A 25,593-nucleotide genomic window follows, 5' to 3' on the forward strand; every position below is an offset into this window, starting at 1 on the left:
TTGATTGGTTTCATCGTTTGGCTCCTGATGGCAGGGGTTGGTTGGTGTTTTCCCAGGTTTACTCTGGCTGTAGATAGCGGCTTTGTTAACCCTTTTTTTTTAACACCACATTATGTATTGATTGTTATCGGGACATAAAGATCATTTGAACCAGTATAACAAAAAGTGGATCTAAATCTGACTACCAACCCCAGCTTTAAGTAGTAAGTAACCCAAATAACAACAAGTTATGTTTTCAAGTGTCACTCATGATGTCACTCATGATTCTTTTATGACAACATGTGATCCACATGTTGACAAGACTTGTTGTTCATCACAAAGCATATCACAACATTTCAACAATTAAAAGTGCAGAAAAACATCTGCAGGTAGAGCAGGAGGAGCAGGTGTGTGTTAGTTAAGCAGAGGGACAGAGTGGACACAGATTGCCTAGATAAACCATAGACTGTATAAATAATGGACGTAGTCTCCGTGACGTCACCGATCTGTTCCTGAAGAGCTGGTTTGAGACCAATCGTCGGCTGCAGCCATATTAGAAATGTTGAACTCAACATAACTGCTGTCGAGCGAGTGTGGCGTAAAGGGGCGGGCTTTGAGCCTCCTAGCCAACAGCTACAGTGTTCCTGCCTGTCAGTCAAGTCAGCTGTGCCTCTAATTATGGAAAACTTGTAATCTTAATATCTTGGAAGTTGTCGCATTATGAAGAAACCCCCCCTCCCATACAGTGTGTGCTGATCGAGAAATGAGTTATCCAGACTACACTCGTCTTTTGAATCAGGCTGTAAACATGTTTATTTCTGCTGTAAAGATCAGCTTTTATTGAATTGGTGTGCACGTGGTGTCCGGTACTTCTGGAACCAGCCTCAAGCAGACACTCAATTAACTGCAGTTTAACACTTCCGCATTGGCTTCAATTCTCGCGGGCGGAGGTTGCCGCTTGGGATAAACAGTGTCCAATATCTGTAAAAGTTCTATGTGATGTGATAAAATGTTTGCATGTTCAGATAATCAAGCTTAAATATCACTTTGAATATACTCTAAATACGAGTAAAACTCCTGGGTTCAACTGTATTAAATCAGAGTTCTTATGAAAAGTAAAGCTTTAATGATATTTGACACAACATTTGACTGGGTGTTTGGGGTTAAAAGGGAAGGATTAAAAATAGAATCCCTTCAATCAATAAACTACTAATCTAAATATTGCGATGATCATTTTAGTCATAATCATGCAGCCCTAGAAGTAGCTTTAATGTTATTCTACCTGGGTGATGATAGAAGACTTGAGTGGACGGATCTTGGTCCAGGCGTTAGCAGTTTCCTGGGTCCCCTCAGGTGAGGCAGCCTTCTCAGGCAGAGGTGGGAAGGCATCCTTGTAGGTAGGAAGGGCTTCCTCCTCCTCTCCAGTACTGGTTCCTGCCGCACCAGCAGCTAAAAAAAGAAAAGATTGGAGTCAACTGAAGACATTTTAAGAATGTTTCTGATGAAGTGCCTTCTTAGAAACGTGAAATACTCACCACCACTCTTTTCTGGCATGAGCCCGTTACGGTGCTCATTGAAGCTTTCCTGCGTAAGTACAGCGACTGAGCTCATGGTTAAAATCCCACAGAGTCCGAGTATGCCACTGAAAGGAAAGTTGACATTTATTAAACTCAAAGAACATAGTTTGTAAAATCCATTAAAGTTAGTTCCTTAATCACCACTGAGGAGGCCTACACTCATACTCTACTGAAGGAGAGAAGTTCCTGGAATATCTGTCCTCGTGTCCTCGTCTTTCTTGTTTGTCTGTAGCTGAGAGGGCTGAGTCGGAAACGGCTGATGTCACATACTTGCTTGGGCCAATCAGACTCGTTCCAAATTTGATTTATAATGTAATGACAGCTGTGAGTTTGTTGGTCACATTTCACGCACCGTCAGTCAAATGTGACAAACAAAACCCACAAACAGAAGAGAGGAGAGTTTCAGAGTGTGGAGGCTAACTTTGAGAAGTACTCCTCTGATCTGCAGCTACAGGTGTTAGCTTATTCTTGTGTTAGGCAACCACTTAAGATCTGCCACCAATTTGTATGTGGCTTTAAGACAAGGCAACTATAATTTGTGTGCTTCATTATTTCAGAGTACAAGCTTACTTAATGGATACAAAGTTTGAATTTATCATCTGTCTTGTTTGCATTTTAATACAGCACTCATGGGCTTCACAGGCACAATGACATTCACTCACTCATGATACCTCAACCTTGATGAAGTTGGCCCTTGTTTGAAAGGTGAGCGGTCACATGCTCAGGTATACAAGCTTATCATAGGTGGACTTTGGGATTTTAACCATTATCTAATCTAGCTTTATCAAAAGAAGCCATGTGTGTGAGAGGATAATCACACTTGTAGTTGCTCTACCTTTGTCAGCACTGTGTTAATGTGTGCTGAGGCTCTGAGTGAAGAGATAATACTTAACACCACAAAGAAAACACTAGTGTAGGCAGGGCTGCTGCTGCTGCTACAGTACATTTTGTCTTTCTAGAAGAAACCAGTTTGACTTCTGCTCCTCTGTCTTTGTCCAGTGCTTTTCCTCAGAGCGTTTCTAAGCGAGTGTGCTCTTAGGTTAAGAGGATTTTTCTCCAGTGACCCCTCTGTATGTCCATGTTGGAGAGGATTAAAGCAGAAGTCCACCAACATAAAACTTAGATGACCTGTGTAGGATCTCTGAACAGGAATAGCTCTTTCTAAGAAAGAAAGCACAGGACTAACTCTCTCACCTGTGGCATTTATAAAAAAAAAAAAAAAGGAGACAACAGACATTGTAATGGCTGTGTTACATAAATCTGGAGGTGCTGAATAAATCAGTGAAACTCAATACATCAGAAGTCACTGCTCGGCTTTTCTGGCTGGCAGAGAAACCTAAATTCTGGCCAACAAGAGCAGAGGAATGTGAAGTGTTTTAGGGTGGATTTTGCCCCCAAGCATGCCTTAAATTCATCTGAAAGCCTGAAAAGAAAGATCTCACACTGAGCTGGATGATACTTCAAAATTTCCATGGACAGACAATAGCAGGACATTCACATACAGTTTGAAGGTGGTGGTGGTCAATTTTGTGGGCTGTCCCCCCCCCCCCCTGTACATTTCAGAGCTCCCCTTCAGAGGCCTCTTCCTTGTCAGGCTTCATAAACTTAAGGCTGCCCTGCACTCATTACGGTTTGTAGATCTTGTTGCCAGTCTACGTATTACTTTCATTTGAACATCTGAATGAGTGAGCATAATTGAGCCATGCATCTTTGTCACAAGAGTACAATTTGGGCAAGGATCGTCATCATTTGGAGACATGAAAATTGTAGTTTCGACGATGCGATAATGGAGGTTAGCCGGCCCCACTTCGTAGACATCTTTGTGGGAAGAGGACGCACAAAAACCAACCCAAGTCGACAAAGACAGGAAAATAAAGCCACACCCAGGCTAAACACTTGAGGCTAGATGTTTCAACTACCATGTTTACAATGCACATTTAAAAGGTGGCACCAAAATGAATAGTGACTGAACTGTAGTTTTACAGTGTAATGACTAAGTGTTTTTCAAGTTTTCAAAAAGTAGGCCAGGACATATCAAAGAATTAGCCTTAGAGATATGCATTCAGATACAAACAAGTGGGGGAAGTGAAGCACCTTGAAAAACCTGAGGATTCTGAAGTTTACGGAAACACTTGGCTTAAATGGTTGGAAGTTAAAGTGTGACTCTGCAGAAATCTAATGTTTGATGAAAACAAAAGATGGGGGAAAAGAAATATGTTGTCTTTTTCTGTTCTGGTGATTCTTCTAAGCATGCCTCAGAAAGCTAACACTCTACTTTAGACTTAATCTAAAGGCTAACAAGGAAACAACAATGCAAGATTGAAGAAAAGTGGAACAGATTCTTCCTCCAAAACCCTAAATCACACTTCAGTTATACACAATCAATTTCCAAGCCGTGCAGTATGCTGCTAATTACTTAAGCCGGTATTAGTGTCACTACTCACAATGCTAATAGTTGTCAGAACTTACCAGCTAAATGGTCAGTTACCAGATAATCCGTCCTGTAAAGATGCAAGTTCCCGTCAGCCTGCCAGCTTTTGCCTAGAGACAACAGAGGAAGCGGTCAGTTGAATCAGAAAAGCAGGGTTTAAGTTTCAAAGATTCACATTTTCAGAGGCCGAACTTCAAAAGACTACAGGAGGGTCTGATGTGCACAGAGGAGGTACGTGGACTCTTAAAACCTGTAAAGGATTTGAAATCAGTTTGAGTTTAAGCATCATTACCATTCAGCCTAAATACTCAATGAAATAAGTCAGCACTTGAATGCGTCTTCATACATTAGTTATAAATGTAGTGACACCGTTAGAAAAAGTACAACAAAATGATTGTAATGGTAGACAACTGAAACCACCCTGAGATCCAGAAGCTTTCAGATAAAGATTATGCAAAGAGGCACATTACTGGACCCCAGTCAAAGAAAAGGTCCCATTGGAGCTCAGTCTCCCTTGACAAACATCTGGTTTCTATAAGTGCACCCGGCCTGGTCGTCAGACGGAGGGACAGAGCTGCCAATTGATGAAGCTGCTGTGAGTGAACCAGGTAAAGAGGCTGTCGAGCCAGCCAAACCACACATGTTCATTATTTAAAGAGAGTGATTATATATATATATATATATATTAGGCTTAACGTGTAATTAAATCAATTGGGGACTACTCTGTTTTCTGTTGGTGTCACAAGTTTTCTGTAACATCATGATGTGCCGTGTTAGTGTGCTTATGTTCCAATAAGGGCATTGAATCTATTTGGGTAACTTGATATGTGTACACAACATTAATATCTAGGTGGTAGCTTAAAGACTTTTTGACTGGGGGACCCAAGTGGGGCACTGAGTTCTGCAGGGATGGCATGAAGTATGTGCACATATACATGAATGAAAAGCATGTATTTACCATTTCTGTCCCCGCTAACCATATCTACCTCGACTTCCTTGATATTAACCGATCATGTTGATGTTACAACTTAAAAGTTTCCTTTGGTATTTTAAAAAAATGTATGTTTTTCCAGAGTAAGAATATAAGCAAACTATTGCACACTGTCAAAGATACACTTATTGGCAAAATATCGGTACTGTTTTAAATGCACTTACTCACGTTAACATCTGTTTCACAAAATTGATGTTAAAGCTGCTGTTGGTAGGAATGGTGTCAAAAACGTAAAACATTTTTCTGCTGGGTTTGGAGAAAAGGTCATAATACCCATCTGTACTCATCTGTAAGTGAATTAAAGTGAGATTATAGCAAAATCTCTGTTTTCCAATGCCTTTGTATCAAGCAATGTTATTACTCCCTTGTTCCTGTTATCACGGACCAATCAGAGCTACTCCCCAACCCTCTGTCCTGATTGGTCGAGTGGCGGCCCCACTATGTCGCCCTGATTGGCTGGGAAGCCACTACCTCCTCATAGAACCATAGACTGTATAAATGATGGACGTAGTATCCCAGTGATGTCACCCATCTGCTCCTGAGCGCAGTTCTGAAGCCTATCGGCAGCGGCAGCCATATTGGAAATACGGAACTCAACCAGGCATAGTGTGATGTAAAGAGGCGGGGTTTGAGCCTTCTAGCCTACAGCTATGTGTTCCTGTCCGGGTGTCAACTCAGTCATGTCCTTATTTGGGCAATCTTAACATCTTCTGAACCGTTGCGCTAGAAAAAAAAAATTCACCCCCTGTGCAGTGTGTGCTGATAGAGAGATTAGCTACGTAGAGCAACGCTGTTTTGTTTTTTTATGTTTATTAATGCTGTAAAGATCGTCTTCTTTGAATGGGTGTGTATGTGGTTTCCGGTATTTCTGCAGCCAGCCTCAAGTGGATTCTCGATGAATTGCAGTTTATAACACTTCTGCATGGGCTTCATATTTTGAGACCGGAGGTTGCCGCTTGCATAGAACAAGTACAACAATCTTTTGTGGGCGGGGTTACGAGTGGGGAGAGGAAATCTTGTGGGGAGGGGTAGTGTTGACATTCCAAATCTCTCTCCAAACGGATGTTTATATCACGACCACCAACAGCAGCTTTAAGTAGTTTTAAACAATTTAAAGTATCACAGTAGAAAATATGCTTCATTTACAAGCAAAAAACGTTACTAGAAACTTATCCAACACAGTCAAAATTCTATTTAAACGCAAGTCCTGCCTCCAGCATTGAAACTAGCCAATCAGAGTTCAGGATTTTGGAGTGACACAGGGGGTGGCAAATCAGATTTCTAGGGGGCCCATACCACCCCAATCTATGCGTCCCTGCTTAATGACGGTAACGCCGTCTGCACGAGCAGCAGTTAAAGGAGAGAGACTCCATTGCTTCTTATTATAACCGTGTGAATTACACAAACAGAGATGCTTTGGTTGTTTTACTCGAGCCACCACGTCATTGACTCAGCTGTGCGTTAAACTGGTGACTAATACCTGAGCTTCAAACGTAGAACAATTAGCATCACATTATCGAATCTGCGAGGTCATTTCTATCACAGAGATGAAGTTAGAAGTGACAGGCTCGTCTGGCTTAGTCAAACTCACATTAACGCTAGCACCAGCATGAGCTAACGTTACAACCAAATCCAGGATTAGGGATTTAAAACGCTGCTGAGTGTGAGAGCTAGCTTAAAACATATCAAGTTAACTAGCTGACACATTACAGTTACACCGAGCTGCCGTCATGTTTTAGCTGACACTAAAATGCACTGAAATCGATTCATATAGCGTTTTAAAGGGGGCAGAAACGTGAAGATTGACTGGTTCTCCTTTCTGTGAATCTGCAATGTGTGTTAGCAAAACCACTAGTACCGGATCCGAACCCGTAGCTTGTTAGAAAACTCGATAAAAACTTTGACGACTGTGACACGTAGCTCCTTAGCTAACGTGTAGCTTCCCTCACACACAGAGAACTTCTTCAGCCAGATAATTCCTCTCAGCTAACACAGGATTCAACACAGAAGACTCAAACTGGCTCTAACGCACCCATACTCTGTAGTCGTGTTCATTTATCTACATTAGCAGATCGTAAAAAGTGCATCTGTAGCCCAAGCTAGCGAGCTCATGTTAGCATCCAGTGAGTTCTCCTAGCTCGCTAAGTCCACGTAGGCATACAGCTGAGCAGAGGACCGACACGGAGGCCAGAACACACTGTAACTTCACATTCAGGGTCTACCAACAATCCACCTTCACTACAACTATCACTCTGGGGTTTCTATGTAAGGCGCTGCTGTGAAGAAAAAGGTAGTGTGGTTAAATTCAGGAGAAAACTGTGCGGTACTTACTTCTTTTTATGTACTCGTCTGCCCTGAAGGTGCAGAAGCTGAGATGAAATTCCACTGGCGAGAAGATGGGATTGAAGCCTGACGGATATATACCAGAGCCGCCCACCAATCATATCCTCCGACGTCACGGCAGAGAGTCCGGTTACAGAGAGCTTCTCTTCATTTCCAGCAGTGACACAGGCTTGTATAACTTCTCAACTCATAGAAGAGCGTATGCAAAACATATAGAAGAGGATCAGGGACACTGAAAAAAATAAAAATGAAGGTCCAATATATTGTTTGTATTATTATTATTGTTCTCAGAAAAAGGTCAGAATTCTGAGGAAAAAGTCAGAATTCTGACTTTTTCCTCAGAATTCTGACTTTAATCTCAGATTTCTGAGAAATTTAATCATAATAATAATTTTAAAAAATATATTGGACCTAATTTTTTTTTCCAGTTGCCCTTATCCTCTTCTGTACGTATACAATAAAGTGTAATTCATTTTAAATTCAAGAACAAATGATTTAAAATCACCCACAAAGAAAAGTGAGTGTGCACATTTTTAGCTTTGTGTGGAAGCCATGGGTTGACACAGGGATATTTTTTTATTTATGCTTATTTTTCTCCTTATTTTGTCAGCAAAAAGCTGGTTGTCTCATTATATACAGTGTATTCCCAAGAGCCATCACAACACTAAACACCCAGAAACAGATGACATAAACAATCCCCTCATGTGCAATATTTGTATATATAACTGTGCAATAATATTCATGTTAAGTGCTATACCAGGAACTTTGAAAACCTTTCATATATGTGCAATATCTTAAACCCAAATACCTCTCCTCCTGACCTAACTGTATATATTCAACACCTGTTTTATATTATTATTATATTTAGATTGCCTTTTTTATACATATTTTCTACCTGTCTTTATTTATTTGTTTTTATAACATGCACCTTCAGGAGCAGAGCTTCTAATTTCATTGTACACCTGACAATGACAAATAAAGGCTATTCTATTCTATTCTATTCTATTCTATTCTATTCTATTCTATTCTATTCTATTCTAATTAGTTAATTTGTTTCATCATCTTGAGAAAACATAGCTTGTGTTTTTATTTTTTTTATTAATTACAGGATGAGTCTCCTGTGATCCAGATAACAGAAAGATGTCCTAAGAAAGTGGCTGGAAATTGTTGTGGATATACATGACATGGAAAGACTCACACATGTTTTGAGGATACAATATGCAGAATTCAGAAAGTAGTGGAATAAAAGGACTGCCTATGAGCCCCCTCACAGAGTCACTACTGATACTCACTGCTAAAGAAGGAGACATTCCAAGTTGATTAAAAATCAAACCATGTATCCTACTGCCATGGTCTATGTTTATGTAAAGGTGTGCACATGTGAGTGTGTGTACTTTTAATTTGTATTTTTTTTTATGTTCAGATTTAAATGAAAAACAATTCAATATAAGTATCAAAAAAAGAACAACAGAAAGATATGTATACTTTCTATACTACAATGCTGGATTAGTGGTCATTCCCACTGGGTTAACTTTGGGTGTTCAGTTCAACAGAGGTGGTTCACTTTACCAGGGTAGCACTACTTCACTGCTAACTTATGCTGAACATCTAACCTGCTCCAGAGAAAGTTAGGTTCACGGTAACAGATCATTTTGTAAAATACAACATATAATGACCAATCAGTTTGCTTGATCGTGGAGCTCAGTGAGCTGATCAAGAGAGAGAGAGAGAGAGAGAGGAGGGGGGAGAATGACAAGCAGCACATTTTGCAAACCTGCATGATTTTACATGTGAAAGTTATTGATGGAAGTAATTGATTGTGCTTCCCTGACAGCATACTTCACCAGAGACTAAGATAGGTTTAGGATGAAGTTGTTGTACATATAAGGTGTAAAATGGCATGTGCTTATTGCTTTGAATTATGTTTTTATATTCATTCATGATTCATAATTTTCCCCATACAACTACCTTTGATATTGTCAGGACTGCAGCTGAAATATTATTCCTAAACTGTCATAGGATGCCACAAGGATAAATCGTATAAAAAAAACAGTTTCAGGGAATCAATAGGAATGAGTCAGATCTATTCCACACTAATAATACTTTATTTTATTTATATAGCACTTGTCAATACAGGTAACAAAGTGCTTCACAGTGGACAATAAAAACAAGAAAAATGTGAAGCAAAATGAAGTGATAAAAAAATTAAAGGAATAAAGACTCATAAAATGCTAATGATGAGCAGGTGATATTATAAGTCATAATGTACATATTGATTCTTTTTTTTTTTCCTCTGCCAATTCTTATTTTATTTTGCAGATGCAGCTGTGTTGATTTTGTTTAACTTCTCCACTTTTCTGATATATTTTGCTCTGAGTTTGTAAAATATGAGGATCTTCCAGCAGCAAACTTGTTCATGTCTGTGGTTAGTCATTTGTAGGTTACACTGCCTCCCTCACGTGAACATGCTCTCAGTAACTCTGGATTGGCTTATCATGCTGATAACCAGCTGTGGGCCCATTTATCATGATTGTCTTTGTTAAGTTGAGTGAATCCAGATCTGGAAAAGATACAGGGTATGTTGTAACTCCCTGTGTAGTGAGTAAGGGCCAGAATACGGCATGCTACTATTGCCCACACTAATGAGATAAGTTCAGCCTATTTGTGCCGTTGCAACTCTGGGGATGCAGGTTAAGATAATCTGATGTTAAGTCAAGATCTCAAGACAACAACTAAAATTAGCACGGCGTCACAGGGGTAAATAAAATGTATGGATGCAAAGGGCTTCCTTAGCTTTGAGGCTATGTTTAGAAGCAATCAAACTATTTCATCCTAACATTATTTCTCAGTGTCAAATTTAAGAGATCAATCCATACCAAGATAAGGTCTATGCACAGGGGAGTTGTTGTTGCAGTTTTGCAATATTTACATGCCAAACAATTCTGCCGTTTTCTTCAAGAACCTTGTGGGCATGTGCAGCAATACATCCAAACAAACAAGTTTAGCAAGGCTGCATTCTGAAGTTGTAGTCGTTCCTGAGCTACTTATTATGATTATGTAATGAACACTCTACACAAGGCCAAGAATACCTCATACCTTATTGTTGCTAAAAAAAAAATTAATCAATGTAAATATACACTACCGTTCAAAAGTTTGGGGTCACCCCAGACAATTTTGTGTTTTCCATGAAAACTCACACTTTTATTTATCAAATGAGTTACAAAATGAATAGAAAATATAGTCAAGACATTGAGAATGTTAAAAATAATGATTTTTAGTTGAATTAATAATTTTGTCCTTCAAACTTTGCTTTCATCAAAGAATGCTCCCTTTGCAGCAATTACAGCATTGCAGACCTTTGGCATTCTAGCTGTTAATTTGTTGAGGGAATCTGAAGACATTTCACCCCACGCTTCCTGAAGCACCTCCCACAAGTTGGATTGGCTTGATGGGCACTTCTTGCGTACCATACGGTCAAGTTGCTCCCACAACAGCTCAATGGGGTTGAGATCTGGTGACTGTGCTGTCCACTCCATTACAGACAGAATACCAGCTTCCTGCTTCTTCCCTAAATAGTTCTTGCATAATTTTGAAGTGTGCTTTGGGTCATTGTCCTGTTGTAGGAGGAAATTGGCTCCAATCAAGCGCTGTCCACAGGGTATGGCATGGCGTTGCAAAATTGGGTGATAGCCTTCATTATTCAAAATCCCTTTTATCTTGTACAAATCTGTCACTTTACCTGCACCAAAGCAGCCCCAGACCATCACATTATCTCTACCATGCTTGACAGATGGCGTCAGGCACTCTTCTAGCATCTTTTCACTTGTTCTGCGTCTCACTAATCTTCTTCTGTGTGATCCAAACACCTGAAACTTCGATTTGTCTGTCCATAACACTTTTTTCCAATCTTCCTCTGTCCAATGTCTGTGTTCTTTTGCCTATATTAATCTTTTCCTTTTATTGGCCAGTCTCAGATATGGCCTTTTCTTTGCCACTCTGCCTAGAAGGCCAGCATCCCGGAGTCACCTCTTCACTGTAGACGTTGACACTGGTGTTTTGCAGGTACCATTTAATGAAGCTGCCAGTTCAGGACCTGTGAGGTGTCTATTTCTCAAACTAGAGACTCTACTGTACTTGTCTTCTTGTTCAGTTGTGCACCAGGGTCTCCCACTTCTCTTTCTACTCTGGTTAGAGCCTGTTTGTGCTGTTCTCTGAAGGGAGTAGTACACATCGTTGTAGGAAATGTTCAGTTTCTTGGAAATTTCTCGCATGGAATAGCCTTCATTTCTAAGAACAAGAATAGACTGTGGAGTTTCATATGAAAGTTCTCTTTTTCTGGCCATTTCAAGAGTATAATCGAACCCACAAATGTGATGCTCCAGATACTCAACTAGCTCAAAGGAAGGCCAGTTTTATAGCTTCTCTAACAAGCAAAACCGTTTTCAGCTGTGCTAACGTAACTGCACAAGGGTTTTCAAGGTGTTTCTAATCATCCATTAGCTTTCTAACACGATTAGCAAACACAATGTACCATTAGAACACTGGAGTGATGGTTGCTGGAAATTAGCCTCTATACACCTATGTAGATATTCCATTAAAAACCAGACGTTTGCAGCTAGAATAGTCATTTACAGCATTAACAATGTATAGAGTGTATTTCTGATGAATTTAATGTTATCTTCATTGAAAAAAAACCGTGCTTTTCTTTCAAAAATAAGGACATTTCTAAGTGACCCCAAACTTTTGAACGGTAGGTGCACCCTTGAATGACTTCTGGTCATGGGAGTAGGTGTTCAAGGGAGTCCATTCTGATCAGAGACTTTCAAGGAAATCCCTCCTACCTGGATGCTACAACATGCTCAAACAGTGATACTTTGAGCTCTGGACTTTAAACTCCCTTCTTCTTCTTCTTGTGCTTCTTCTGCCTCGGCCTCATGTGTGATTAAGGGTGAGCCAGTGGTGTCAGTGCAGCGATACAAATATCTGAGCACTGTTCTTGATGCAAAGCTTCATTTTGATGCAAACATGGATGCTATTTGTAAAAAGAGTAAGACAATCCAGCGGTGGTTCTTTTTAAGAAAGTTGCAAAGTTTTAACATGGATCACACTCTGAGGGAAATGTTCTGTTTAACAGGACAAAACTGTCAGTCAGTGCTGTTAGATCACTGTCGCTTCTCTGAATGACCTTCAGCAGCAATATGAAGTTAGAGCCATCTCTGAACAGGGTCTGAACAATAACCCTCTGCATCCTTTACATTAGGAGTTTCAGATGCTTCCATCAGGGTGAAGGTTCAGTCTTCCCTGGTGCAGTACGAACAGATACAGACTGTCTTTTTATTCTGTTGGTTGTTGGTTTTATAGATAATCCATAACCACTGTGATCTATAGTGACAATATACAGATCTTGTGCTGTGCTGTGTTGCAGTGTATTGTTTGTGTGTGGACTACTGTATGCAGATCAAGTTGCCCCACAGAGACATTAGATGGTTTGCTGTACTCACTCAGGGTTTCTCACATTAATAGTAATGATTGCTAACATGTAGGTACATTTTTAACATCCTATGTGGTTTAGTCAAACAGAGTCAAGTAATATATTACTGACATACAGTGGATATCAAAAGTCTACACACCCCTGTTAAAATGCCAGATTTTGTGTTGTACAAAAATGAGACCAAGATAAATCCTGTCAGAACTTTTTCCACCTTTAATGTGACCTATAACATGAACAATTCAACTGAAATAAAACCAAATATTTTAGGGGGAAGAATAAAAACTAAAAAGATAAAATAATGTGGTTGCATAAGTGTACAAACCCTTTAACTAATAATTGTTTGAAGCACCTTTTGATTTTATTACAGCACTCAGTTTTTTTGTAGGAGTCTATTAGCATGGTACATCTTGACAAGGTAATATTTGCCCATTCTTCTTTACAAAAAAGCTCCAAATCCATCAGATAGTGAGGACATCTCCTGTGCACAGTCCTCTTCAGACCACCCCACAGATATTCAACTGGATTCAGGTCTGGACTCTGGCTGGGCCATTCCAAAACTTTAATCTTCTTCTGGTGAAGCCATGCTTTTGTTGATTTGGATGTATGCTTTGGTTCGTTGTCGTGTTGAAAGGTGAAATTCATCTTCATCTTCATCTTTCTAACGGAGGTCTGGAGGTTTTGTGTTAAATTGACTGGTGTTTGTAACTGTTCATACTTCCCTCCACCTTGACTAAGGCCCTGGTTCCAGCTGAAGAAAAACAGCCCCAAAGCATGATGCTGCCCCCACCATGCTTCTCTGTGGGTCTGGTGTTCTTTATGTGATGTGCAGTGTTGTTTTTATGACAAACATACCTTTTGGAATTATGGACAAAAAGTTCAACCTTGGTTTCATCAGACCATAAAACATTTGATCCTTTTGGGAGACTTCATGTGTGTTTTTGAAACATGTTGCTAGGCTTGGATGTTTTTCTTCATAAGAAAAGTCTTCCATCTTGCCACCCTACCCATAGCAGAAACATATGAAGAATAGGAGAGATGTTGTCACATGTAGTACACAGCAAGTACTGGTCAGAAATCCCTGCAGCTCCTTTAATGTTGCTGTAGGCCTCTTGGAAGCCTCCCTGACCAGTCTTCTTCTGGTCTTTTCATCAGTTTTGGAGGGATGTCCAGTTCTTGGTGATGTCAGTGTTGTTCCATATTTTCTCCACTTGATGATGACGGTCTTCACTGTGGTCCATGGTATATCTAATGCCTTGGGACATGTTTGTACCCTTCTCCTGACTGATACCTTTCAACAATGAGATCCCTCTGCTGCTTTGGAAGCTCTCTGTGGATCATGGCTTTTGCTGTAAGATGTAACTGAGGAAATGTCATGAAAATCCTCCTAGAACAGCTGATCTTTAATGAGATTAATCAAAGTCACTTTAAATTATGACAGGTGTATACTGACTACTATTTGTCATGAGTTTGATTGTGATTGGTTAATTCTGAACACAGCCACATCCCCAGTTATAAGAGGGTGTATACACTTATGCAACCACATTATTGTATTTATTTATTTTTTATGCTTCCCCCTAAAATATTTAAATTTTGTTTTCAGTTGAATTGTTCATGTTATAGATTACACTAAAGGTGGAAAAAGTTCTGACATGATTTATCTTGGTCTCATTTTTTTACAACACAAAACCTGGCATTTTAACAGGAGTGTGTAGACTTTCGCTATCCACTGTATAAAATATTAAAAGCAATTTCGCTGAGTTTGGTCAGAGCAAAGATGCATTTGAGTTTATGTTTATTCTTTTTCTTGAAGTGCAAACATTAGATTTATCAGTCCAGATTGAAACCAGATTGCATTTATTGCATTTTTGGACTGGAAAGAAACCCTTTGATCACCACCCTGAAAAATGTTGTAACTGAAACATTTGACGCATGGAGCATGCATAAAGCCAACCTTAATCACCTTCATACTTAATTCAGATATTCCGACTGAAACATTTTTCAGAAAAGTGCAAATTTTAAATATCATGCATGATAAGAATTGGGGGTTTAATTCAACTCTACTGAAAATAGTCATTTCATGATTCTTCCAGGACTCTGAGGTACATTTTATTCTCTCTGAGAGGAGTTTATTTGAGTTGACAGCAAATGATGACTATTAGAAGAGAATAAAATATAGGTCTTACAGTAATCAATATAAAACCCCTGCATTGGGCTGATGCAGCCTTTTTTTTACATGTTGCACACCAAGATTTTGTGATACATTTGACTATCAAAACAGAGATTTTCTATTAAGCCAGAAAACAAAACATGCAAAGGGAAAAATTGGCAAACAACAGTTCCTCACAGGAGCTTTAGGACCCTGACAAAACATGTAATTACAGGATGAATCTGAAACTTAAATTGAATTTAGTTTAGATTCATTATAATCTGTTTTCAAATGTGTTATGATGACAATGACTAAGATACTGTAATAAGCTTGGCCAACATCCTAATGAGTTAAGTGTAGCTGTGTCAGTGCAGACCCATTGAGGGGTTGCTGCAGTCTGAGAAAATGCTCGACATATCCCTGTGAGTTGTGAGAGAGAGATGTGAATGATGCACATATAATAAAACTATATTCATACCAAACCATGTATAAACTATATTGTGCCTTCCATTGCTGCTCAGCATGCTAATCAGTATCTTAACTCATACATATAAATCCTCTTATACCATTCAGACGCTATGTAAATTGGAGTTTTCATATCTACCCCTTACTATTTTTTCAATTCTTAAAAACATCTCCGGAGGTATGCCTTTAAAAATACTGGAAAGTAGCTCATTTAGAAACAGCTTTCCTGTCCTCCTGACTACAGAGACAGCAGGTGTTTAGTGTCTGACTCATGGAGGACAGTTGGGTGGACCTCAGAGAAGGTCTGGATTTCAAAATTATGTTTTTCTGTATCAGCCAAAGGTTAAAGGGGGTAACAGTACAGGGAAACTGGTGAGGAGATGGTGAACAATTTCCAACAACAGACTTCATGGTACTCTCACATAGGCAAACAACAATGGTGTTCATAAAGATTTAGTGGATGTGTTTGCATTAACTTGTACAGCAAAAAAACTGCATATTTCTAATGTCTAATAACGTTTAAGCAAAAAATAATTTACGCTCTATAATTCAAACCCACTGAAACAAACGTTTTTGTCCCCAAAACTAATAATTAGTAAATGTTATTTTTAATACGTAACTGTGTCCACTCTTGATATTATGATAGAAACCCTTAAACCAGATTAATCTCATTACCTGTGGATCCTGTAGAAGTCCAGGCCTCTCTGAGGATAATGTCCACAAATCTAAAGTCAGCAAAAATAGAGAACCAATCAATCCAGAGTCCTGGCACCATATTTTTGTTTGGGGACCATTTAAACCTTTGGAAGGTAAAAAATATGAAAATGAGAGAAAAACAGTGTATAAATGACTTTTTTGCAATTTGTTATCTTGGCACTGTAACTCAATATTGTATTGAATGAACTGTAATCCAGTCGCCTTAGTTTCCACCATGCAGTCCTGTCCAAGATCAATGAAGCTCAATCTCAAAAACAAAGATGTGGTTAAATGACTCTTGCACTTTCAATATAAATGTACTTATAGTATTAAGTACTGTAAAGGTAGAATTATGGCAGAGGAACTGTAAACATGGATCATATTAGACTGTACAAGTGTACCCCAATGCAGTGGCTACTGAGTGCTTGTCTCACTTATTTTTCTTCTTTTTAATTATTTTATATTTTAATATTTTATATTTCCAATCTTTTAATTGTTTTATTCGTTTATCTTTTGTTGTTTTTAGTCTTCCAACATTGTTTTATCTCTTTACAGTCTTAACCTTTTTATTTTCCTTTGTGTCATTTATTTTAGTTGTCACCTCCCTGCAGTTTCATTATTCTTATTTATTTATCTTCCTCTTAAACTTTTAGTCATTGTCTTCCTCACATTTCTCTTTTACTGTCTTTTAGTTTATTTTGTATTTTTAAAGCACTCTGTAACACTGTTTTGAAAAGTGCTTTAAAAATAATATATATATTATTATTATATCCAAAAGATAATTGTTTGCATATATGTTTATCTGATTTATTTGTATTTATTAAAAATATGTCTTTCGTATTTGTGTATTATACATTAGGGCCACTGAAAAAAAAAAGTATTATTATTATTATTACTATTATTATAATAATAATAATAATTATTATTATTATACATTATTATGTCAGAATTCTGACTTTTTTTCTCAGGAGTATGATTTTTTCTCAGAATTATGACCTTAATCTTAGAATTCTGACTTTTTTTTTTTTTTTTTTTTACAGATTTCTGCCTTTTTTCTCACAACAATACATTAAACAATATATTAGACCTTATTATTATTTTATTTTTTTTCAGTGTCCCTAATCCTCTTCCGTAGTATTTAGGCAACCCAAAAAGAGAAAAATGTAAAGGAGGATATAATTGAAGTTCTATTACAGAAAAGACACATTATCTATTTAAATTTATTGAGAAATGTGACAAATGCAGTGTTCATTGCAGAAAAATAATTCTATATCCCATTGTTTTCACTTATCTCAAAATTTCTGTCTCCACGACAGGATTTTGATTTTTAAAAATGAAAGAAAGAAAAAACAGTCCGTTATTTCAATCCCTTTTATTTGTACGTGTATTTATGTGACTTTGTGTGCCTATAAAGCAAGTCTTATGGGTAAACAGTAGGGGGAGCTACCTTACAATGGTAGAAGTGACCTCCCTGTGATAGTACTTCAACCCAACTCATTTACGTGAAACAAAACAATAGTCCTGAAAGTAAAGAATAACATACTGACGTGTTAAGATTGACGTGATCATGCTTTGAAGCTTTAAACACAGTGACGGGCGTAACAGGTATGGTCTCGTGACGCACGCGCGCACACTCACCTATGTCTACAGTGTGTGTAAGGAAAAGTACAATGAGTCCGATTTAAAAGATTACGGTGACGACCTACATGGTTCCCATATGTGGATCAAACTTAAAGCCAAGTGTAAATGAACATGGTTTTTGTCTTGTTCGATCAAATAATACTAATAAGATAAAAGAAGGGTTTTATTTCTCCTGATCTTGGCATCCATCAGTGTGTAAGTTACACACACAGGGGTGTCAAACATGCGGCCCGTGGGCCAAAACCGGCCCGCCAGAGGTTGCAATCCGGCCTGCAGAACGACTTTGTAAAGTGAAAAAATGACAGAAGACATTAACTGCAATTTTTCAATAAAAGTAACCACTATTTGAAATGTGTCCTCTGTGGGACCCATAAAATCATAGTACTGACAGAGCGCACCTGACCAGTTCTCCAGGACTTTATTTCTCAAAGTGATAAAATAGATGACTTGCTGTTTGCATAATCCGTTAGAGATTCATAAAGACTTTTAGAGCACAGTAAGATGATCCACTAACTACTAACACTAGCACTACACCCCTTCATACAACACTGTCCAGCAAGCAAACTGTTCCTGCTGGAGCTGAGGGGTCCACAATAATCAACTTTACCTTCTTCATTATTATAATCTCTGTTCTTTTGCTGTAAACATTACACACTCTGTGTCAGGTGAATGGGTAACCTGTGTGTTTGGTGTGTTGGCAGCAGGTTTCAGGGCTTAAAGAGTAAAATATTCGGCCCACTATGAAACTCATCATGGCAAAAAATACAACAGCTGTTTTTGTAGAAAGATAGTTCATTAAATGTGAACATTTACATAATGTTCTTGTACTTTTTTTGCACTAAAACAAAGGGGAACATTTAGAGTTGTGGTTATTTATAGGTTATTATGTTATGATTTCACTGGTCCGGCCCACTTCAGATCACCTCGGGCTGTATGAGGCCCCTGAACTGAAATGAGTTTGACGCCCCTGCATAACGCTTTTTTAAAACTTTCCACGAGGCCTCATTAAACATCCACAACGTATAATTTTTCAGTCGGACAAGTTTACTCTCCATCCATCAAGGCTACTTAAAGTGAATGAAGGTAAATCCTCAGCCTACAGAACTAATCGAGCATATTTGAGCCAATCACAGGGCGAGCTGAACTGTTTCAGCCAATAGGAGAGCAGTGTGAGTGAGCACTCCGCTGGAAGACGACGACCATGGAACGGAGTAGAATTCTCCTCGTCCTAACAAACTTTTAAGGGTTGGATAAGATCAAAACGGTAAGTTAAATGCTCAATTATACGAATATCACCAAATGTAGAAAGTGTTTTTGACGTCTTTAAGGTAACTGGGGTTTAAAAAAAGTGTTAATACTTCGGTTCGCTCGTTGGTAAACCAGTGTCCGTGTCTGAAAATGAAAATAAACCCTATCAGAAGCTGTTAAATGAGTCTATGCTGTCTGTTAAAGTAGCTTCGTCGTGTTTTATTGCTGTAAAAACATCTACGTTTATCTCCAGCTGACCCAGTTAGGCCCACATGCAACGTGACGTTACGCTTCTAAACGCAAACCCTGTGAGCCGTCGTTTCTTTCTCTACTTTTTACTCCTCTTTCTTTGAAGTAGACGCTCATTTTCACGTGTGGAATGTCACGTAGACACATCAGGTTACTTAGTATGCATGTGACTCTGATTGTGCACAGAACTGTTAAAAAAGTAGCAGACTAGTTCTTGTAATGAAACATGCAAAACCGGGCTTAAACAAGGCAGCACGTCAATAATAGTTTTTGTAGTGAAACGAGCAAAACCCATGTGGAATCAAGCATTATATTAAAGAACAGTCTCTGTAAGGAAACATGCACGGTCTATGTCAAAGCTTGCACCGGGGTCAGATTAGTTTTGATAGTGAAACAAACACGCTGAACTATTCTAAACCAGGCTCCACTTTCAACACTCACAGTGCACTGGAAAAAAAATCCCCCTCCAAAAACAAGACAGAAAAACTTAATTCAAGGTACTTTTACCTTGAAATAAGCAAAACTAATCTGCCAATAGAACAAGTGAAAATTTGCTTGATAAGATTTCTTAAAATAAGATGTAATATTTAGAAATCTGTGATCTATAAATTAGCAGGGAAAACTTATTTTAAGCAATATTTTACAAGTATTTTAAAGCTTAATATCTCATAATAAGACAGGAATGATAACAATTAGTATTTTTTCACTCAAAAAAAGATTTCTGCACTAATACATTTCATGTCAACTTCTTCATTTGAGATATATTCACCTTAATTTGAGTTGTTTTATAGCAGCACTTCTCTAGGTTTAAGACCATCTTGAGCTTAAAATAAGATGACAAAGTTTAATTTTAACATTTTGAGATATAATGTCTTCTCATAGTGAGCTGGATATACTATTATTCAGTCATGTTGTTTTTTAGGATAAGACAGCTATGCTCTAAAGTAGGTGTTTCATTGTGTGCATGTAGTTTGAGGATGGATATTTTGATCTGATTTAGAAGAAACTGCCTGAAAACTGTAACCCACCCTTAAAAAACACAACTTTTCTTTCTTTCTTTCTTTTATCAATGGAGCTGTTTTCTGATAGATTCTCCAATAAAATGCATTTACTTAAATCAAGCAAAGGGTTTGTTTTAAATCAAGATAATCCGTCTTCTACAAATAAGATCTCAGCTTGAAAAATGTCTGAACTGTAAAATAAACCTTGTTTCTTTTAAATTACAACTCAAAACAAAATCATTTCAAGATTGTTTGACCTAACAAGATACTTGAGATGTCTTAAAACAAGTCCCTCTATCTTGCTCAAATGTTACTTGTTAAGTAAATGTATCTTAAATCAAGTGGGAGAAGACATTTTGACTAAAAATGAGACAATTTCACTTGGTAAGATTTTGAGTTTTTGCAGTGTAAAACATTATTTAACAACTACTTGTATCATGTCATGCATTGTTCCCATCTCTCATTATGCTCTCTGTTGTTCCTCTTTGTTCGCAGGAGTGAGGTGGGGAAGCTCCTGCTCTGAGCAGCAATGGGGGAGATTGAGGGTTCATACCGGGTCCTGCAGACTCCAGGCACAAGGCTGGGAGCCCAGTTCAACGCTGGTATCAGCACTTTGGAGCCTGGCCAGACCCTCAGTGGCAATATGGGCAAAGGCCATGGGCGAGGACTACAAATCCGCGTGCAGGGGTTGGATGACTCCCTGGAGTTCTTTGATGTAGATGTAAGTTCCTCCTCCTGCACAGTCTTACATCTTCATGTTGAAACTGTGATAAGTCTGCAGCTTGTGAAACAGCAGGCAACATCTTTCCTTATAATAGTCCGAGGATTCCCTGATCGCGTGTGGCCGAGGTTTGTGACATCTGCCAGATGGCTTTGGTGCTGAAATCCCTTCCTCCTTAATGCTAATCATTTGGGCATCTTAGTCTAACACACCAGGACACTTTATAGCGTCTTGGCTGTGATTTCTGCTTTTTGTCTGTATGCTTCTGGAAGTAGTTGTAGTTTTTCCTCACGGCTCCCAAGAAATAAGCAACAAGGGTGTAGAAAACATGGACATCAGGGCTCATGATTGAACCTACCTGAGGTCATTTACAAGTCTGGGTGTCCATTGAAACAGGACCAGTTTGTTTTGAATAGTTGAACTTCATTTCTTGGTGATCAGGGTGGGTAAACATGCAAATCATAGTATGTATAGACTTGTTTTAATGGGTTCGGTAAATGCATTACGTTTTCACTGATCCCAAATGTGAAATTCAATTGAATTAACTAATTGAGTACATACAGTTGCAAAAAGCAGTACAGGAACGTGTACATTTCACTCAAATACAATACAATTAAACATGAGTTCAAAGTGTAGAATTAGAACTGCTGTTTGTTGATTTAATTGTAATTACTTTACTGGGAAGTTAATCCCGTTTGCAAACTGGCAGCTGGTTTGAACAAACGTACAATCCACGCTGTAACAGTGCTCCCCCGTGTTAACTTGCCAAGCTGCTGCTGTGGGAGTCGCTCAGACGGCAAATAGGAAGCAATAAGGAAGTCTCTATATCAGAGCAAGTTTCCTGTCCTTTCTCTTCAAAGAGACAAATCAAAGTGATCAAAGAGGAGCTTCCAAATTGAATAAACAACCAAGCTAATGAGTGAAGCGTTATTACTTGAGATATCATTTGACTTTCACAGATTCAAACTTCTGTTAGTCCTTTTTAATTGTGTGAACTACTTTGTCCTAAATCCTTTTGTAGCCACAACAGTAACGGCCCTGGCAGATGTAGAGTGTGGGGGCCACTGCTGAGGCAGACATTTCATAATCTTATGCACCATATGTTGTCTCAAAGTCTGACCGTAATACAATGTGACATGAACAAGTTTAATTTGTATGGAAGAAGTAGAAGGTCCGTGTGCTGCTCAGGGGACATTTGTGGACTTTGTTTTCTGTCCGTATTTGGAAGATCATCACCCGTACATACGAGCGACTGAACTTGGCCTGCAGGAGTCATAGTAAGCTCTTGGACATGGTGTTGAGAGGAGGTGGCAGACAGAAATACATGGCTGCTGCAAAAGGGGAATGACGGCAATCCTGTTGTCAAGCAGACTGCACTTTTGTCAGGAACAAGATGGCCTCTGAGAGGCTCTGTTGTTCCCCTCTGCACAACATTGCTTTATATTTCTGTTCATTCATTCTTTATGAGGAGTCGTGGGCTGGGGGGGAGAATAGTACTTATGTCTTTCTGTAGAGCGGCTGCAGAGCTAAACATCTGCTACATGACGTGTTCAATGTGTCACTGAAGGAGCCAGCAGTCTGTGATACCAGTCTAAATGTAATGTGACCATGGTTAATGTTTATTTGTGTTTTAGAGAACGCATTAAGTTAAGATTTGTAAATGTACATTGCATTGACATTATCAGGAGAATATTCACGAAGCATTGTGCAAGTTTAAAACATCAATATCTCTAAAACTGCAGCCTGTTAGATCTACGTTGGAAAGTCTTCCTCTTCTTGAGACTTTATTAAGAGCACCAGTTTTTATTATTTACAATTGAACAAAGGCAGATTAAGCTGCTGTAATGTTCATGATTGATTTAAAGAAAACTGAATGAAGCAGCATGACTTTTTTACTATGTAATTTCAGTTTTTCTCATGCAGACTGTACGCTAAAATAGATACAAAATTGCAGTGTTGAGAGTTTAAAATAGTTGTGGCCTTCAGGCAAACTGCCTCCCTTCATTGTGGCATTTTGGTTGCTCAGCTGCTCAAATACCTTTTTGTATACAGACTGTGTCATCTGCAGACACTGACATGGACTGTTAGTCATGATCATCTTTAATCAAAATCATGAGCAGGGCGTTTTCTGCATTTTCATCCACATGATGCCACACAACCATGAACCTTTTAGAGACGGTTCTGTCCACTACCAAGCAGGAATTGGAGCCAATGCAGAAGTGTTAAAAACTGCAGTTCATCGAGGATGGCTCCGGAAATATCAGAAACCACATACACACCCATTCAAACAAGCCGATTTTTACAGCAGAAATAAACATGTTTACAGCCTGGTACGAAAAAGTGTGTAGTCTGGATCGCTCCTTCCTCAATCTGCACACACTGTACGGGGGTGAATTTAGAAGATATTAAGATTACAAGTTTTCCATTCTGAGAGGCACAGCTGACTTGATTGACAGGCGGGAACCATAGACTGTAAAAAATATGGCCGTAGTATCCGTGACGTCACCCATCTGTTTCTGAAGAGCTGTTTCGAGACCAATCGGCAGCAGCAGCCATATTGCTGCTGTTGAGCCAGTGTGACGTAAAGAGGCGGGCTTTGAGCCTCCTAGCCAACAGCTGCAGTGTTCCCACAGGCAGCTGTGCCTCTCATTGGAAGACTGGTAATCTCAATATCTTTGAAATTGCCGAATTAGAAAAAAATTCACCCCCCTCACACTGAGAGGACGTCGAGAAATGAGCTATCCAGACTACACTCATCTTTTGTACCAGGCTGTAAACATGTTTATTAATGCTGCAAAGATCGTCTTTTCCCCATTCATGTGTATGTGACTTCCGGTACTTCCGGAGCCAGCCTCAAGCGGATCCTCGATGAACTGCAGCTTCTAACACTTCCGCATTGACTCATATTTTTAGACCGGAGGTTGCCGCTTGGCGGGAACACTGTAGGGAGGAGGCTCAAAGCCCGCCTCTTTACCTCACACTAAGTTAGGTTGACTTCAGCATATCCAGTATGACAATTGGCTTCAAAACAGCGCTTCAGAAACAGATGGGTGACAGTCTATGGTCACTACTTGAGATATAGATGATGAAGAAACAACAGAAACAAGTTCCTAATAATGACTGTAAAGCTCACCTGCTTCCCCAAATTTTAAATATCGGGGAAACAATCTGCCTTCTCAGTGAGACTCTGGCTGTTTTTGAAACGGCCTGCCACATACTACTTACTAATGTAGTAGTCAGTAGGTACTGCCTACTACATACTGCGTTTGAATTTAGTCTGTAGTATGGCTGTTCTGTTCGATCTGTTCTGCAGCAGGCTGGGTCAGACGTCACTGGATTTCCGGTTTCAAACAGCGGAAGTAGCAACGACCAAGCTGATAGCAAAGCTGCTTCTTTAGCATCACTTATGATTTAAAAAGTTAAGAAGTGGTTTATATGGAATTTAATAATTTTCACAGCACCTACAAACTGAGTTCCCCCCGTCAAAAAAAGAAGAGAAAAGAAAAAGCGGAACAAGTGTTGTACATTATGGGAAACAGTACATGAGGCAGACTGGTCCGATGCATACTGGGAATTTTTCCTGAATCAGTAGACATCCAGGGAGTTCTAGCATACAGCAGATTGTACTCTTGTTCACATACTACATACTGAATTTTGGCCAAATCCGTACGTACTGCTAGCATAGTAGGCGGTTCTGAAAAAATACATTTCCTACCTAGCTGTTTACACGGTTAATGACATTAACATTCTGCTAAAAGTTGAGTTTACATGAAGCCCTTCATGCTGTGATTGACCCCAGCCTAGCAGATGCTTTGCTTACAATGTGCAAGGCTGACATTAATCAGACAAGAAGGCTGCTATCACACACTTCTGTCAAACTCTGACTGAGAGACATTTTCTGAATATGCAGTCCACATTTTCAAAGAATGCTTCTTAAACCTAAATGATACCAGTTTATCCTACATGTTTTATTCTGGAAATATTACGTTTATAAGACTTCATGTGGGATATGACACAGAATACGCTCATTTGCTCTACTTTTCTTGCTCATATCTATGTTCTACTTACTGTAATAGATTCAGTCCTTTGAATAATGTTGGACACAAATCCTACATTTGGAGAATCTTGGCAGTCTTTGGCATAAAGCACAGACACTCCAGTTTAAATCTGCTCTTTTATACACAAGTTAAAGATACTCAGTCCTGGCTCTGTCATGCTTTTGACTTATGCAACCTTTAACGCATTACAGAGCCCATCTGATGATAATGGAGAGCATTATGCACATATGGTGTGGTTGAATCCATGTATTTATAGTCATGTAATGTCTTTAGTCTGGAGCTAAAGCAGGAAAATTAGATAACAGCGTTTGTGCTTTGAACTGTGGCCTTCATCTGCTGCAGGTACCCAGCGTGGTCATCATCATCATCATCAGCAGACATTTGCTTGCATGGCTCTTGTCCACAGGCTCCTCCCACAGCCAGCACAGGAGAAAGCTCAGCCTTGTGGTTTCTGGACAGAGGCAGGGCTGGCAGGGCAGGGGAAACACAGGCTCCTTTTATCCAGCACAGCCAGCCAGGCCCCCTTTGCTGGCCTTAACTTCCAGCTCCAAAACTT

General features: G+C 39.1%; 2 protein-coding genes across 4 annotated transcripts in view; one reads left to right on the forward strand and one right to left on the reverse strand.

The window, feature by feature from the left end:
- The window catches only part of hdlbpa (high density lipoprotein binding protein a), a 28,286-nt gene extending 20,850 nt beyond the window's left edge, over positions 1-7,436 (reverse strand). Inside the window, exons 1-4 of the mRNA XM_034703373.1 lie at positions 7,310-7,436; positions 4,026-4,097; positions 1,515-1,621; positions 1,262-1,428 (exon numbers count right to left, since the gene is read on the reverse strand). Coding sequence (XP_034559264.1) covers positions 1,262-1,428; positions 1,515-1,590 — 243 coding nt within the window. The 5' untranslated portion in view covers positions 1,591-1,621; positions 4,026-4,097; positions 7,310-7,436. The remainder of the gene's footprint in view (positions 1-1,261; positions 1,429-1,514; positions 1,622-4,025; positions 4,098-7,309) is intronic.
- Positions 7,437-18,710: 11,274 nt separating this feature from the next.
- Positions 18,711-25,593, forward strand: part of farp2 (FERM, RhoGEF and pleckstrin domain protein 2) — a 45,098-nt gene continuing 38,215 nt past the window's right edge. Inside the window, exons 1-2 of one of the 3 annotated variants that reach the window (XM_034703384.1) lie at positions 18,711-19,024; positions 20,754-20,979. In XM_034703384.1, the coding sequence (XP_034559275.1) occupies positions 20,788-20,979 (192 nt within the window). In that variant the 5' untranslated portion in view covers positions 18,711-19,024; positions 20,754-20,787. The remainder of the gene's footprint in view (positions 19,025-20,753; positions 20,980-25,593) is intronic. The other 2 variants (XM_034703392.1, XR_004634116.1) reach the window with 2 other exon arrangements.

Source organism: Notolabrus celidotus, chromosome 2, assembly GCF_009762535.1.
Source record: "Notolabrus celidotus isolate fNotCel1 chromosome 2, fNotCel1.pri, whole genome shotgun sequence".
Lineage (NCBI taxonomy): Eukaryota > Metazoa > Chordata > Actinopteri > Labriformes > Labridae > Notolabrus > Notolabrus celidotus.